General features: G+C 30.3%; 1 protein-coding gene across 1 annotated transcript in view; it reads left to right on the forward strand.

Moving 5' to 3' along the window:
• Positions 1-18,582, forward strand: part of LOC129962194 (ovochymase-2-like) — a 41,191-nt gene continuing 22,609 nt past the window's right edge. Inside the window, exons 1-8 of the mRNA XM_056075933.1 lie at positions 1-106; positions 1,234-1,379; positions 2,876-3,113; positions 5,025-5,135; positions 8,409-8,631; positions 12,539-12,662; positions 16,007-16,163; positions 17,181-17,299. Coding sequence (XP_055931908.1) covers positions 46-106; positions 1,234-1,379; positions 2,876-3,113; positions 5,025-5,135; positions 8,409-8,631; positions 12,539-12,662; positions 16,007-16,163; positions 17,181-17,299 — 1,179 coding nt within the window. The 5' untranslated portion in view covers positions 1-45. The remainder of the gene's footprint in view (positions 107-1,233; positions 1,380-2,875; positions 3,114-5,024; positions 5,136-8,408; positions 8,632-12,538; positions 12,663-16,006; positions 16,164-17,180; positions 17,300-18,582) is intronic.

Consider the following 18,582-nt stretch of genomic DNA (forward strand, 5'->3'; position numbering starts at 1 on the left):
ATCACTCGTTTCGATTAACATAACTGGGAAGGCACTCAAACAGTTATGTTGGGGCCCAAATTCTTCCAAGTTTTTACTACTCTTGCTTTGTTGGTTGCTTTAGCAAGTAAGAAACAACATTTTTGTCCAACTCGTATTATTATTATAATTTATATATAACCATGTTCTATTAATTATTTCATAACTTAAATTAAATAACATCCATCTATTAGAAGGAAATAGAATTAAGAATAAAAAATAATTAACATTTCATTAAAACTAGCAAGAACTGCTACATTAGTTAATCAAATTATGAATAAGAAAATTGTAATTAATTCTTCCTGAGTTTACATGAATTACATATTCACTTAGAGCTTTGAAATCAATGAAATTTACAAGTCTTTACAACACAAAATTTAATATGAGTTTTATGTTATCAAATGAAATCTTACAAATTATTAAGATTCGTATCAAATATATATTTTTAAGAAAAATTTATCTTGATATTGTATATTTTATAAACGAAAATAGAAATAAAAATTAATTTCCATATACGCTTTTTTCAAAAATATGGATTTCCTCAAAAATTCAAAGCGATTTTTTTTTTCTAATGATTCATATAAACACGCAAATTTCAATTGAAATGAAAAATAGAGTTTTCCTTCGTTTTGAATTACAAGTTATTTTTAATAATTTTTTTATACTTATTGTCATCGATCTTACTACTCCTTTTTTATCATTAACCAAATATATCGATTAATAGCCCGTGACGTAGGAAAAATACTACAAATAACGTTTAAAAGCATTCAGTAATATATCTATAAAATAATATCCTAGTGTTATCAAATGTTGTAAATTATTTAATGTTATTAATATGTGAACATTTGGCTCTTTATTTGAAAAAATGACTTACCATTGCAAACTTTTTCTCCTACTGATCGGAAATATTAAAAGAATTGTGCCAGTACATGCACATTATTAACCAGAATCCTTTTGGAATGTATAGCTCTTTAGAAATACCTTTAATGCAATTGTATTCTAGTATTCCACACTCTGAATATAATGAAAAGTTTAATTTTTAATATTAAGTTTTTTAATGTATTAAAATATATGAAATTTTAAGAAAAACAATTTGTACAGACTTTTACAGATTATCCTACATGATATTCGTTTCCACATGTACGTATATTTATAACTTATGATGAATTTAAAGTGAAATTAAAAATTATTTAATGTTTTTAATTTATTTTGTAGCTGCGGACATTGATGATTTTCAGTGCCGCATTCTGTATGAGTATGATGCATCTGTAAAAGGAACTGTGTCAAGCCCATTTTACGGCGAAAGACATTACCATAATGGATTGTGGTGTGAATATAGAATAAGGGCCCCACAAGGTCACGTAAGTTGTGAATAATTGAAAATTCAGATATTTGAATTTTTTAAATAAATACTTTCTATAAGTTAATCTTAACTTTTCGATTACTTGATACCATAAAAATTCGATTAGTTAATTCTATTTATGTCATAAAAGTACTCTGATATAAATTAGATATTACTTAACAATAAATGATTTCAAACTGAATTATTTTTTGAAAACATGATTGATGAAAAATACGTTAATTTCAACACGTAAAACTAAAAAAAATTATATTTCAGCAACGTATTGAAAAGAAATTAAGCTGTAACATTATATTCGTTACATACGGTCTGCTTTATATGTGTTATCTCAAGTCTTAAATGCCCTTTGTAAATCTTTAGTGACATATAAGCTCAATTAAAAATCTGTAGCTGTCAAGTGAAATGCTAAACTATTATATGTCAATATATATATTTTTATGAGCATTTATTTTTGATATTAATATCGCAATGTTAAACACATAACTATTTGATCATTTTAAAAATCAAAAGCTTTATTTGCTAGTCATCATCAGTAAACCAGTATCAAAAATAACATAAATAATCCTATTACCTAATTTGTGTACTGAGGATATATTTAAATACTACTGAATACATATGATTCTCATATAATCGTTTTCAGCTGCCTTTATTGACACATTGTGATTTACGAATTCTATCATTCATAGGACTCCGGTTGTGTATTTCTTTATTGAGGACTCTATTTGAATACCATTAAATTAATTAAATACTATTAATTATAATACTAATAAATTTCATGTTAGCATACTGTTATTTACAAACTACTACCCATTGGATTTCAATACTTTTTTCAATTCTAGATTTAAGTGTTATAAAAAATATATTACATTAGAAAGTAAAAGTCTTTTGTAATAAAAACAAGACTGCCTTTTTTACCAAATGGTAATTCTGCAGACATTCAAATGGATCTTGTCGATATCTTGAATTTTCCATTCTTTACTGCCATAATTTCTACGCTTGCCACATAATCAAAACACCAAAATTTTGAAACACGATAACAAATTCAATAAAAGATATTTCTGGTTATGCCTTTAAGATAATTAGTTCTAGATTTAGATAATTAGTTCTGGTCTTTTAAATTAGAAAAGATTTAGCTGGAAAGCATATGAGAAAATATTCAGTTCAATACAACTGAAAAATTCAGCTTTAAAAAGATTACTGATCGCAAAAAGAATTCAAGGTTATATAAAAATAATTAATAAGCCATTAATTAAAGAGCATTTTTCTGCTTTTTCTAATCCTATAATTGTTTATTTTATCAAAAAAGCACGTAATCTACAGGCATAATTTCCATTCAGCTGTACTATCTCCGTCAAATAGCAGAGCATTGCCATTATCTTTTTACGAAAAAAGATGATTTTTTATAATCTTGTACATTTCCAAGTAATGATAAGAAATAACAGATATTAAAATTTTGTGGTATTGTTTATTTATCTTTCAACTGATTTACTTTTCCAGAGAATCAAAATTACTTTCAAGGACTTCGACATCGATCCTTCAGGAGGATGTCGTCAAGATCAGCTGGTCGTCTACGGCAAGGACAAGGAGAGTGTCCTCGGTATTTTCTGTGGCAACGAAGCTCCCAAACCCATCCTTTCCAACGAGGGAGAGAGCGAAATTAGGCTTCTCTTTCGATCGGATTTCATGGCTGCTGGAAGAGGATTCCTTTTGGAGTATGAATCGAGTCCAACTATGCGTAAGTCTACCTCATGATTAAAGAATGAAGAATATGCAGAAAAAAAAAGAACTGAATATAGTTTATTTTAAAATAAAGAATGGTTCTAATTAATGCACATCAATATAGAAATCAGCAAAGAAACATCAGAAAATATATTCAGTTTTATGGAAAACAAATCCAGAATATATTTAAGAACGTAGATTTAGATTATAAATGTAAAAAAAATCATTATTTTAAATAACACTTTTATTGGTCTATTAAACAGGAAGCATTTTTTTCATCTTATTATTTTTTGCTCACTAATTTCAAATTTATAATTGGATATTAGTGATACATAATTCAACGTTATAACTTGTATAGTTCAAGCCCGGTGGCTTAGTTCCAACGCACAGGTCCGAGGTTCGATCCTCGGGCTGGGCAAAGCCGTCTCAGCCTTTCATCCCTTCAGTGGGTCAATAAACTGAGGACCCAGCATGCTTGGGAACAAAACATTGGGGGTCCCGCGTTAGGCTGACAACTTAACCGGAACATATGCCTCTCCCCCCAGGGCCCTCGGTCAAGAAAGCAGATATAGGCATTGTAGGCCTTGGCCCACATGGACTGTTGTGTCACTGAGTTTAGTAGTTTAGTATAAATTATATAGTATCTCAAATTCAATATCAGGTGACGTTACAGTATATAATAAAAATTTAATTAAATTTATAAAAACATTTTTTTAAAATTTCAGGTAAGATCTGAAACTTTTTGAAAAATGTCATGCTGTCGGAAATGTACAGAAAAAAAAACTGTTCAAAATTCCATTACACTAGGAAATAAATAAAATTCGATTACAAAATTATATTTTATCAAGGATTAAATGAATCAATTGAATAAAAAAAACAGTAGGAAACTTAAGAAAAAAGAAACGAAACATCTGATTAAAAGTATCATTGCTATAAATAATATAGTATCTCAATTTTTTTTTTTTTCAAATTCACTATCAGATGACGGTTACACGTATAGAATCAAAATTCAATTAAATTTATTTTAAAAAACGTATTTAAAATTTTCAGATGAGATCTGAAATTTTTAGAACTATATTGTATTGTCAGAAAAGCCCAGGGGAAAACTGTTCAGATTTCTAATACATTTGGAAATAAATGAAAAAATCGATAGCAAAATTAAATCGTAACAAAGATTAAACAAATAGTTAATTAAAAATCTGTAAAAAAAATAGGAAAATTAAGAAACAAAGAAATGAAACATCTGATAAAAAGCATCACATTTTATCTTGAAATTAAATCTACCTTGTATACTTTAATTTAATTGGAATGCAAAGGGAAATTCAGAGCATTTGCTTGTGTCTGTTGCATTCATATGCAATCTGTCTATTGCATTCATATGCAGTCTGTCTATTGCATTCATATGCAATCTGTCTATTGCATTCATATGCAGTCTGTCTATTGCATTCATATGCAGTCTGTCTATTGCATTCATATGCAGTCTGTCTATTGCATTCATATGCAGTATAAATTTCAACTCAACATGAATCACGATTATGGTTTGCTTTTAGTTATACTAGTTCAACTCTAGTATTAAGGAGGTTACATTCTTGAAACACTGTTACTATTTTGAATTCTGTTTTTTTAGTATTTGGAATAAATTTAGTATCTTTTATATAATATAGTATTTATTTAGTATCTTTTATATAATAGAATTTTGGATAATGATCAGTCTTGAACATATATTTTGCTTAAAACTGATTTTTTTTATAACTTATAATGTCAAAATTACGAATTTTTGAAAAGTCATGTAGCTTGCGAGTGACGTCAACAGGCCAAACACTTGTTGAATCAAAAAAGGAGACAAAAATTTTGAATCCTAGGTAGCAATTAGAATAAAGTATAAATCCATTGAGAGAATAATTTTTTATCCTTTTCCCTATTCCAGAACTCTGTGAAAGTGGTTACATCCAGTGCACAAACCGAAACTGTTACAAACCTGAGCAGAAATGTGATGGCGTTGACAACTGCGGCGACGGAACTGATGAAGAAAATTGCAGCAAGTTGCTATCTCTTATTTTTAAATTCGAGGGGTTACTCTAATATAAATCATTTCAAGCGAGAATGCTATTTCTATTGAACAAATTTTTAATAATTTCCGCTTAATAATTATATTTTACTTAACATCTAATTTTAATTTTATCGCATAGTATGCACAATACTCATAACTCTCTCAACAAAGTATTTCAAGCAAGTCGAGATAGAATTTTAAGCAGAGTTGTTATATTATCCTCAATTTTATTTTGTTCATTCTGAACATGAACAATAAGGGAACCAAGTCACATAATACCAGAATTCCACGCAGATAAAATTATATGGGTCATTTAACAAAAATTAAGCTCATTTTTAATAAATTAAAAATGCATAATAAAATCTAAGTAAAAAATCGCCCTTGTATGAACATTTCCACATTTCAAACAAAGTGCCAAATTTGGAAGTTCTAAGTTCTACAATCTGTCCTCAAGAAACTGACAGATGCCCAGATTCGTTTTTATTATTTGTAGAGATCTAATATTTTAATTATTAAAGAACTCTATTCGTAATAAATAACTACTACTTTTACTTTTACCTAAGTTATTTGAACTATTTTTCATTTTTAGTACCCTCTCAGTTAACTACATTGATTAAATTATTGAAATTAAACATATATATTTGCATTTTCGAAGAGCGCATTGTTGAGATCCGAATTTACAACTTTTTTTTGTCATTTTGTTTGCATTTACGTCTTGTTTGCATTTTTCCAAATAACGCATAGAGACAAATTAAAAATTGACTTTTTAAATGAGCATAGTTTTTTAAATAAAGCTTACATTTTATTGAAATAATATTATATATTTATTGTTCTGAAGAGTCTGAATAGTATACTAATACAATTGAGTATTGCTTTTCTATTCTTGACATTATAATGCGACTTTTTATCACGTCTCTTAGCCACAAGTGAAGATCTTGAATTGATATAGTTCATATATCTAGAAAGCTTTAATATAAACTTATGTGACAGAGAAAATATCAAAAAACGAGAACAGTAGAACCGCATTTAACGAATATCATTTGTTTCTGAATCATGCTCGTAATGCTTGTTCAGTTAAACAATTTTTCCATAGTAATGATGTAAAATAGGATAATGGTTCCATTGGAGGAAAAAATACTGAAATGGATTTATAATAGTGTAATTTATCATTTAGAACACATAATTTTTACAAAGCTACTTTTAACATTTGTTTTCATCCATACATTGAAATTCGGCGAAAATGAAACACAGCATTATTGCTAAGTAATTTTATAGCGTGCATAGCTACTCTCTTAATAGAGTGGTTATTCTCAGCAAATGTGGAATCAGTTTTGCATACTGGATTCTTGTTCAGTTAAACAATTTTTTCCATAGGAATGATGTAAAATTGGATAATGGTTCCATTCGGGGGAAAAAATACTGAAATGGATTTATAATAGTGCAATTTATCATTTATAACACATGATTTTTACAAAGCTACTTTTAACATTTGTTTTCATCCATACATTGGAATTCGGCGAAAATGAAACACAGCATTATTGCTAAGTAATTTTATAGCGTGCATAGCTACTCTCTTAATAGGGTGGTTATTCTCAGCAAATGTGGAATCAGTTTTGCATACTGGATTCTTGTTCAGTTAAACAATTTTTTCCATAGGAATGATGTAAAATTGGATAATGGTTCCATTCGGGGGAAAAAATACTGAAATGGATTTATAATAGTGCAATTTATCATTTATAACACATGATTTTTACAAAGTTACTTTTAACATTTGTTTTCATTCATACATTGAAATTCGGTAAAAATGAAACACAGCATTATTGCTAAATAATTTTATAGCATGCATAGCTACTCTCTTAATAGGGTGGTTATTCTCAGCAAATGTGGAATCAGTTTTGCATACTGGATTCTTGTTCAGTTAAACAATTTTTTCCATAGGAATGATGTAAAATTGGATAATGGTTCCATTCGGGGGAAAAAATACTGAAATGGATTTATAATAGTGCAATTTATCATTTATAACACATGATTTTTACAAAGTTACTTTTAACATTTGTTTTCATTCATACATTGAAATTCGGTGAAAATGAAACACAGCATTATTGCTAAATAATTTTATAGCGTGCATAGCTACTCTCTTAATAGGGTGGTTATTCTCAGCAAATGTGGAATCAGTTTTGCATACTGGATTCTTGTTCAGTTAAACAATTTTTTAGATAGGAATGATGTAAAATTGGATAATGGTTCCATTCGGGGGAAAAAATACTGAAATGGATTTATAATAGTGCAATTTATCATTTATAACACATGATTTTTACAAAGTTACTTTTAACATTTGTTTTCATTCATACATTGAAATTCGGTGAAAATGAAACACAGCATTATTGCTAAATAATTTTATAGCATGCATAGCTACTCTCTTAATAGGGTGGTTATTCTCAGCAAATGTGGAATCAGTTTTGCATACTGGATTCTTGTTCAGTTAAACAATTTTTTCCATAGGAATGATGTAAAATTGGATAATGGATCCATGGGGGAAAAAAATACTGAAATGGATTTATAATAGTGTAATTTATCATTTATAGTACATGATTTTTACAAAGTTATTTTTAACATTTGTTTTCATTCATACATTGAAATTCGGTGAAAATGAAACACAGCATTACTGCTAAATAATTTTATAGCGTGCATAGCTACTCTCTTAATAGGGTGGTTATTCTCAGCAAATGTGAAATCAGTTTTTCATACTTTCGGCGCTTCATTATTTCACTTGATAGGTGATCCTATACTGAGGCAGTTTTCACTTTCTCTCTTGACGAATCTCGACAACTTCTTGCAGTGACACAGAATCCTGGCGTCCCTTGTCTTTGTGGTCGCGTATCACTGAAATACTTCTTCCTCATATCGAAATGTGAAATCATTTCAATTACCAAAGTGTGTCGCATTTTTTCGATGCTTTAATTAACTATATATTTTACAGTTTTGCTTTTAATTTGAAAAAAAAAATAACATTTAAAAAACTAGCATTAAATACTGACATAATCCAGACATATGTAGAAGATATCTCTTCGGCATTCATTTTGCGAAACATCGCTCGTTAAAAGAGTCATTTTTTTTTACATTGCATTTTGTTCTTTATACGTTTCACTTGCCATGAGAGAAAGCAGAACTTCTCTTTTTCTACAAGAACTTATACTGAATGTTTAATATTTGTTTTATTGAATAACCTCTCGAATTGTTAGGGCTTCTTTTTCTTTTTAGATCACAAGGTAACGCTTTTCCCAAAAGAATGTGGTGTCCAGCATTTTAAACCAAAGACTGTTTTTGACGGTGACCGCATGGTAGGAGGAGAAGCTGCAGTTCCAAACAGCTGGCCATGGCAAGTCTCCCTGCAGACGACGTTCAGCGAGCCTAATGGCCATTTCTGCGGAGGAACACTCATTAACTCTCAATGGGTACTTACTGCCTCACATTGTATTGTCGGGTAAGAGTTTTCCATAAAATAATATCACCATTTTTCCAAAAAAAACACTCAATCGATAACTTTCATCTAAATAGGATGTTTTATCCTGTGTCTTTATATGCCTTTTGTCTGATTTTTTTCATAGATATTGCTATGCTACTTCACATTCCATTCCTATAGCGTGAGTCGCTTATAAAGTATCAACGAAAAATCGATTAATAAAGAATATTACAAGAAACCTTATTCCGAAACAAATTAATCCGGAATGAAATTTTTTCATCTATGAGAGAATGCTGACAGCAATAGTCATTTCACTATAATTGTTATTAAATGCTTCTTGCGTGTATTTTAATCAGCGACATCTATTGGTAAACGTGCAAAGTATCTATATAAATGAGAATTGTTTTGACTTTTACTAATTTACTGTTACTTTATTTACTTATTATTTTGAAAAATTTCTATTTAGTATTATTGAGTTATTCAGTGTATAAAGACCCCAATCATGGAATGCTCCAAATTGCATTTTCGACATTCATTTCCTTTTTTTGTTTGATTTGAATAAATCTGCTGCCTAAGCCCATGAGAAACTTTTAGAAACTTACGGTGATGCTGCCCCGCCATATTCCAATTGTCGATTTTGGTTTCAACGATTAAAGAGGGGTGATTTCGATGTCAATGACAAAGAAAGCCTAGAGAAGGAAAAAAAATTCGAAGACAATCAATTAATTGCAAGACTTATTGGACAAAAATGGGAAAAAGTTGTAGAAAATGATGGAAAATAATTTTATTGATATATATTGTACTACTTTTTCTCAATAAATGCCTTTTTAAAGTGAAAAAAAGATCAAAATACATGCAAGCATTTAATAGCAAGATTTATTGCACTTCACATAAGTTATAGCACTGGAATATGAAATATTGCTGAAAATCGATCTCAAAGTATAAAGCATTTCTTAAAAATGCTCCTTGATATAAAATTCACTACTGAAGTTCACGACGAACTTTCAGTGAGCAGTTGGATAATAGTTCATTCTCTTCCAAGACATAATAAGCCTTATTATAATCGTCAAACTCAAATGTGGAAGAAAGATTCGAGTCTGTTAACCGAATTGAGGATGATTTTTATCTTAACCTAGTATACATAGGACATTGTTTAAAGTCGTTTCTTTGATAAAAGTTCGACTTGTCAATGTGGCACCGAAGAAAGATCTATAAACACGTGATCAAAGCTTGTGTACTATGACGAGAACAGAGACTCAGATGGCCAAGGAATTGGATGTCTCTTGATGTCGAAGAACTCATAAAAATTCCAGTCATTAAATCTTCTATTTGGGATATTTTGTCAAAGATCTTGTCTTTAGTTCTTCGCTAATGTAAAAAGTTAAAGAACATTAATGCATTTTATGCATTTTTAATGTTTCACAACTTATATGTAAAGGAAAATGTAATGGACTTTTATTTTCTATTCATTTTTCTGTGTCAGTATGCGTTTTCTCTAGAGGGTTCTTTGTTGTTTGCAAGTGTCCATTACTATCAAATGCCGTTTGTTCCTTCATGCTATGTGGGGTTGCTCTTCGGCGACCCATCAAGTTTCCTGTATGGCCTCTGGCTAAATCGGGTGTAACTTGCATCCCTAATATAACCCTGAATTGGTTAGTATTAATTTACTTCCTCTTTCAAGGAATGAAGGTTTCATCAGACTATGGTACCGAGAGGCTAACTGAGTAGGAACAAGATATCTCCCAATATGTATTAAACAAGAAGTCTTACAAATCTATCGATTTGATGATATATTCGAGCCAGCATTTTGAATTTCAAATTTGTATTTCAAGCCAGCTATTACAATATGTATTTCTTTATTAATATTTTAGCTTTTATTCCTGATCAATATATATAAAATTCAATCGCTTAGCTAATTTATTTTGCCTTGAAAGTGAACATTACATATCACAAATCAGGTCACGAGCGCGAAAAATTTTATGCAATCAAAATTTAATTTTAAAATGTGCGTAAAAAACGTAGCTGTTTTCAGTTTTCAGACCAGTTGAAGGAAATATAGATCATTATCTTGTAACTTTGATGGTTTTTTAATTTTAGAGTTACATTTCTATCAATTTCTGCTTAATTGCAAGCTCCGAAATATTTCTACTTTGCTTACAACTGGTGTATTAATAAAATGGCAGCTATTACACTTTATTAAGCATGATTAATCTACAGCAGTTACATTTTTTTAAGGTCAACGGTTGCAATTTATTTTTTCATTTACTTTTCTACCGGAACCTATTTTGAATATCTTTCCTTAGAATTTTGTATAGTCTGTACTTTATTCATCGTCGTGAACTGTCTTTAAATCAGGGGAATAATACATTTGCCCAGATGTACTTGGGTGACCTTTTGTTGCAAAATTATTTTTGTTGGAGAACGTAATTGATTTTTTTTCAGACTTATAAAGTCGAAAAATTATGCACGAATACGCACATGTAGTGCCGTGATAACCTTGGAGGCATTTATGTTTGTCCTGAAAAGTTCCGGCTGGTAATACGGCTGATAAACTTTCTTTCCTATTCCGAATTATGACAAATTGTTGATTTAATATCATCAAACCCCGAACTAAAACAGGGAACAGTTGCTCACTATCCATTCACTTTTTAGAGCCACAACAATAAAAACATGACAAAAGTAAGCTAATTCTGCCGACGTCATGGCCAAAGGGTAGCGTGTCTTCTCCGAGATCTGGGCGTCCCTGGTTTGAGTCTTGGTTCCGGCATGGTTGTTCTTAACCCTGTGTTCTATCTGTGAGGTGTGTGAAAGAGCCCCCACCCCTCTATAAAAAAGGGATTATGCAGCAAGTGTGTGAGTGTCACCTTCATATGAGCTCAAGTCAGACTTCTGCCCTCGGTTGCTCAGGGCTCCCTACCTTCAGAAGCTATTGCACCCTTCTTTCCCCCATAAAGACTTTGTTTGAATTGATGTTCAATCCAAGGGGGATAAGCAATAACAACGAAATAATCTTGAAACATCGATAATCATGCTTGACCTAACTATAAATGCTAAATAAATCGACTACTTTCCAGTTTCTGAAATACTAATTTCAAAATTCTGCTCATGACAATTGGACCTGACCATCAGTAAAATCAAAATCTGGATTGGAACGGGTAACATCAGGCTTATTATGTGAGAAATTTTATTTATCATATAACTATGACGTCACGGATTGACGTCATCACTTGTAAAAAAAACAGCCTAATACATTTTATTATTATACAGAGTGAGTACAAATGATGGACCCGATTTTAAAAAATCATATTTTTGAAACTACTGCACGTATTCCAATAAGTGATATATAAATTTAAAGAGAAATATACCAAGTTTTTTTTTCAGTTACAAATATTCGATGCGTGATTCTATTGTTACACGGTATACGTCCAACCTGTAATCCAGCTCGTTCTAAATATTTTGTAGCATCCCTCTGTCAATGGTTTTGAATGCTACACAAATGCGTTCTTTAAGTTCTGACATTTTTTTGTGGGGATTACTTCAAAGCCATTTTTTTTATGCTCTACCAATGCCGAAACCACTGTCAGAACTTTAAGAACGCATTTGTACAGTATTCAGAACCATTGAAAGAGTGATGCTACAAAATGTTTGAAACGAGCTGAATTACAGGTTGGACGTATACCGTGTAACAAGAGAATCACGCATAGAATATTTGTAATTGAAAAAAACTTGATATATTTCTCTTTAAATTCATGTATCACTTATTGTAATGTGCGCAGTAGTTTCGAAAATATGATTTTTTTAAATCGGATCCCTCATTTGTATTCATCTTGCATATTGAGAATTCTAATCTTCAATTCCAATATGTATCTTTAATAAAATCTAACTAATATTTCAACACTCAGACTTCCTTTTTGAATTTTTTTTCAAGGGGCTATATTCCTGGAACAATTAAAGTCGTTTTGGGATCCCACGGCAAGTTTAGAAAAACTCCATATGAGCAGGTTCGAACTAGTGCGAAAGTGATCGCATATCCAAACCTAGAAGGAGAAGATGTAAGAAAGATGTTTATTATTTATACACCCGAAAAATTCCTTAAATATTCATAATTTTTGAATATTGATTTATTTAATAATAATAATGTAAAAGACAAAAATCAATCGCTGTATTTCTGCAAATTTAAGCTTAATTTCCAAAAAAAAATTATTTACTTTCAGATTTAAATAGATTATAAAAATAGCCATTTGTATTCTTTTCTTAAAAATATAATTAATTTTCACAGGACGTTAATAATATCACGTTTCAAGAAACATGCGCATTGCAAAGACTCAAACTAAAAATCTAAATATAATATAAAATAATCTAAATATAATAATAAATCTAAATATAATATCTAAAATATAGTAGACTCCCGAATATCCACGCCTGCCACACTAAAGTTTTTATTTTTTATTTTTATTTATTTATTTTTTTATTTATTTATTTTTTTTTTTTTTTTTGCTTCCAAGCAAAGAGAAAATGCTTCCAAAGCAAGAAGCCAACACAAATGATTGATTTCTTCAAAAAGGTGTAGTTTTACAGTTATGCTTTTGTAATTACATAATACATTACAGTATTAAAACAGTACATATGTATTAATTTTTCTGTGCATCCTTGACGCCTCTCGTAAGTAGAAAGCACTTTTCTGTTTTCATTAACAAAATGCCTTTTAGGTTAGTTTTGACTGATATACTAAAATATTAAGCGTTAGTGAAACATTTCCTGCTGTTTATTTTACGTTTTATTGTACATAAAACTATTCTTCAAAGTTGGAATGACTGTTTTCTCTTTTGCTATACCCGTTTTTAGCTTTTTTCGGATTATCCGCGATTTTTGTTATCCGCGGCGGCCGCGCCACCCAATTCCGCGGATAATCGGGAGTGTACTGTAGTGCAAACATAGAAACAAAATTATAGGTTAAATATATAAAAATATATCGTTTACAGGAATTCGAGAAAAACTACTCAGAGTATATAAATTTGATTAACAATGATTTAATTGAATTCTGACATAGGAAAAAAATGCCCTTTTAAAAATATCAGAATTTAATTATCGATTAATTAAATTAATTTTTACAGCATATTTGTATCGCTATTTTGAGATGATTTCAAGATATTTCTATATTTATAATAATGAATTATAAATCAAAGACAAAAGAATTGAAATTATTAAATTTTTAGGAATTACTTTATTTGTATTAATAAATGCCTATTTTTAAGAACTGTTTTTTTTAATTAAAATTTTAAATCAGAATTCGCGGGTACAGCTCTTTGGTTTGTATATCACTTTGGTGAAAGCCTTGAATAATGCGGAAACGAACTTTAACTGCACGTCAACAATTTGAAATAGAATAATACATATATACATTTAGATTACTGAATGCATTCAATTTTAGAAACTCATCTAATTAAGAGATTAACAGTTAAAAAATTTTATATTGAGTTTCCTTCTACTTTTCGACCGACAGCTTTTCTACCAAAGGGTGCTTTCAAATTACAACCTTTGTTCAGCTATAGTGGGCATTATAAAACCCATGTAATATGAAAGAATTATCACGTATTCGAAAGTGTTTGGGATAGAGTATTAGTGCCGTTTTCAAAAATTCTTGAGAAATATATAGAAAAATTTGTAATATATTCTAAGAAACCACGCATTAGTTTGCTTGTCAAGAAGACGCTTAGGGAAAGATGTTTGGAGGCGGGGGTGCCAGCTCAGGTGTCATCCTCGTCATCTGACCGTGGTCCAAAATTACGAGTTCCGTTTCCAAATACCACTAGTGTTGCTTTTAAAAACGGGACGTTAAAACGACGTTTTAAAAACGGGACGTTTATTTAGTTATATTAACTAAACTAGGAAAAGATACTTGACTTTTAGATTTTAAAAATGGAATGCCTAATGTTACTAATTATGTTTTTTTTTTTTGCTTGCTGGCTTACTCTGAGGTAGTAATAAGCCATTAAAAATATTAAATAAACTTTTCAGAATTATTATTTTTTCATTTGTTTTATAAATTTCCGAAAGTAACTTCAGTGTGGTAGATTCCAAAACTACAAGTTGTTGGAAAATGTTTGCATTTAAAGATCTTAAAGTTTATTAAGCATATGTACAAAATATAATAATCCAAACTCAACATATCAGAAAAAATATATACCCTCCAAACTCCTTTGGCGCATAATATCCTAAACATTGATAGATTTTTTTTATTATTTATTTTATAATTTTATTCATTTTATATTGTAAATGTTTTCCTACAACTTGATATGTTTCATGTCTATAGAATTTAAATTTTGAAAATGAATTTTCCTCCGCATCTTTCTAATTTAAAAGTTGTTTAAAGTTTGAAATTTTGTGCAAAATACTATTTAAATATTTTAAGGAAATAGCTTATCAGTTAAGTTTTCATAAAATATGATTTTCATTCCATATAAATGGCGCCATCTGGTAGTGAATCTGAAAATCAATAGATCTCCAGATTAAAATGCTGAAAATCAAAATAAATAAACAAGTTCTTCTGTTTAGTATATCAATAAAAGCGTCCTTTTAAAAATTATTTTAATTTGTTATTATATTACAGCTTTTATAATTAATTGATTTTAGTTTTCAAATCCAAGATGTATCAAGTTGACTATAATTCTTCAATTGAAAATCAACCTTTTATCAATTCATTCATTCTTGCCTACTGTCGTAAATGTGTGTAATTTTTGATAATATTGAAATCAATCCAAACCGTTTCACAACAGAATAGTTACAAAAACTATTCATAATTTTACAAAAGAAATTATAAACTTAAAGAAATTTCATTAATTTTATAAATAATTGCTAATACATTTTTGCAGTTCTGCATGCTTTTTTCATGCCCTAAATCAAGAGTAATTGGGAAGAATTTAATGAAGTCACTGGGCTGAATGGCTTCCACAACATTGGAATCATCGATTATGAATAATATTTTAAAAAGAGTGTTGAAATTTTCAGTATAAAGCAAAATTAAACTATTCAGTATACATATTAATAACAAAAACTCTTTATAATTGCATTTTAAAAATATTTAAGTCTTAAAAGACTACCTAGTTAAAGTTTCTTAAGTTAAATTGACTACTCCGACCCACCGGAAGGCACACGGAAAATTCTGAATGACCGGACCGCGGCAACAGCAACACTGGCGAGAACTGTGATTGAGTCCTAAGGGGCATTACCGGCCACGGTACAACCCTTCCCTAAGGAAGTACGTCCGAAATGTGTTGATTTGAGAACTGTTAAATCAAAGGTTTAACGTAAATGTGAATTAAGAATAAAATTCACAAACATAACATAAATGACAGAACAATTTCTTATCTACTGCTTTCCTGACTGATTTTTTTAGGTCCGAAGAATGTCTTTTACCCATGACATCAGTCTTATTAAGTTAAACGCACCTGTGACATTCAACGAAGGAGTTCAACCAGCGTGCTTGGCTCAACTAGGATGGGTTGCCCAACCAGGTTGGCACTGCTATGTAACAGGATGGGGAGAAAGCAGAGGTAAAAATCCCTAAAGGGAAATTTCATTTAAAATCATTAGAAGAAGTCTCTTTCAAAGTTTCCCGCGAGCATTATAATAAAAGTGTCATCCGTTTTTCCCTCCCTTGGATAAAACTGTGGACCTTGGGAACGCTATTGCTCAGATTTTTATTTTAAGAGTCTAACACGTGACTGTGTGTTGATTCGTAGTGCTATAAAAAATTCTCATATATTAATTACGTGGCATTGACGAATAACAATTGTACAATATCGATTTTTAATATAAATCTAATGTGCAAGATTTGATATTTAATCGCTAATATGTGGTTAATGCACAAGTATCAGAAAATGGAAAATGTATATTGAACGCGGGTTTCCCAAGAGAGTGGAAATAAACTGACATAGAACTATAATTACAATTAAAAGGTCACATACCCAAATTCATTTATTCAAATCATTGCGTTTTCGAATTATCAAGCTTGCATCCGACAAGCAGCCAACTCTTTGACAGATTCAATTAACGGCTTTTAGGGTTTTTAAGATAATGTAAAAAGTAAGAGCCGGCGTCATGGCGTAGGGGTAGCCCGTCTTCCCGTTATTTGGGCAACCTGGGTTCGCGTCCTGGTTCGGGCATGGTTGTTCTATCTGTGGGATGTGTGAATGTGCCCCCTTATAAAAAGGGGCTCTGCAAGCGAATGTGATGCGCGAGTAGCAAAATCGTACTCTTGGCCCTAGTTGGCGTTACTAAAACAAGAGACGTTCCCTCTCAGTTTAAAATTGCTGAATTCGTATTAGCGGGCTTGTCCACCGCAAGTGCCATCAGAAACCATAATAAAAATAAGAGATTACATTAGACGAGCAATCGTCCAGAGACAAATCAATTTTGGTGACCGGATATTAATCTTTAGTTTAATTGAATATTTGAATATATATCTTTCCACTTCAGTTTCGTTTTACTTAGTTAGAACATGCAAAACATAATTATATTTATAAATGTAATATAAATCTCACAAGTGTCTTCTTTGTTAATGCTACTAGGTTCTGGATTTGATGATGTTTTGAAACAAATGGAACAAGTCGTTCAATCTAGTCAGAACTGCAGTTTTGATCAACAAACACAGATTTGCGTCGAAAAGCCTATGAACTCACCCTGTCATGTAAGAGGCATAAAGAAATTATATTCCATTTACAATATTTGACTTGAAAATGCAAAATTTTATAATTATATTTTTTATTTGTAATTATTATATCATGAAATTTTGAATATATATTATATCACATATTATATATTAACAATACACAAACGATATTACCTGCTATAGCACTTTGTGATATTACTATCTTATACCAAAACGATTTCATTGATGAATATAAAGCCTGTGGCATCACTTAAAATACGTGTCTAACAAATACAAAACAGAACGAAAGAACGAATTTTAATCGATAATTATCATTGTTGTATTTTCACATCTAATTTTGAATGGCTCTTTTTAATAATAAATATTTACTAATTCGACATTCGATTGTAATTTGAATTCAAAAGGAATTATGCCGATTTTCTCTTACAGCAAAAACTGCAATTAGAATAAATTAAGGAAGTAAATTTCAAAATAAGTGGCTTTTAAACAAGTAAGAAATCACAACAATTATTTTTATCCGAAATTATTTATCTTTTAAGGGTATGATATAATTGCTGAATATAGAAATTTCAACTTTATGAAATAATGAAACTCTTGCAAAACGCTTTGTGCTTGCAGGTCGTGTAATGTGCCTCTTAATATTTTGTCAAACACACGCACACACACACACACACGCACACACAGACACACACAAATATATATATATATATATATATGTAGAGGTATGTTAACTCTGGCTCGAAAAACAGGCCTCTACTAATCGGATAATTTATCAAATTAAATATCTCTCACTGGCCCTAGGGGAAAGCCCGGTTGAGATTAATGCGTAGAGATGCCTCATATTAAGAGAATCACACACTAATTTAACATAAACAAATTTAATGATCTGGGCGAACGGCTGGGCCGCTTTACATCGATGGACGCTAGTACAGTACTGAACACAGTTCTTAGAGCGGGAATCAGATAGCTTCTTGTTGGCTGTTGAGAGACGACGCGAGCGCCGTTAGGATGACACTCCGAACCGCGAACGCCGCTAGGGGGACGCTCCGTACACTACATATATATATATATATATATATAAATGAGCTAATGCAAAGTTGAAGGACGTGTTTTGTTTTCCGTTTTCATTTTAGCAGTTTTTTAGAGAGACCTTTTGTAAAATTCAGATAAAAATTCAAAAAAAAAAAAATCAGAATTTTTTAGAATTGAAAATTTTTATATGATATTAAAAATTGAAATTTTGAAATGTTTGTAACTTAATAATCGTTTACTCAAAATTACAAAAAGTTTTGTGCATTTGA

This window comes from Argiope bruennichi, chromosome 2 (genome assembly GCF_947563725.1).
Source record: "Argiope bruennichi chromosome 2, qqArgBrue1.1, whole genome shotgun sequence".
In the NCBI taxonomy this organism is placed as follows: domain Eukaryota; kingdom Metazoa; phylum Arthropoda; class Arachnida; order Araneae; family Araneidae; genus Argiope; species Argiope bruennichi.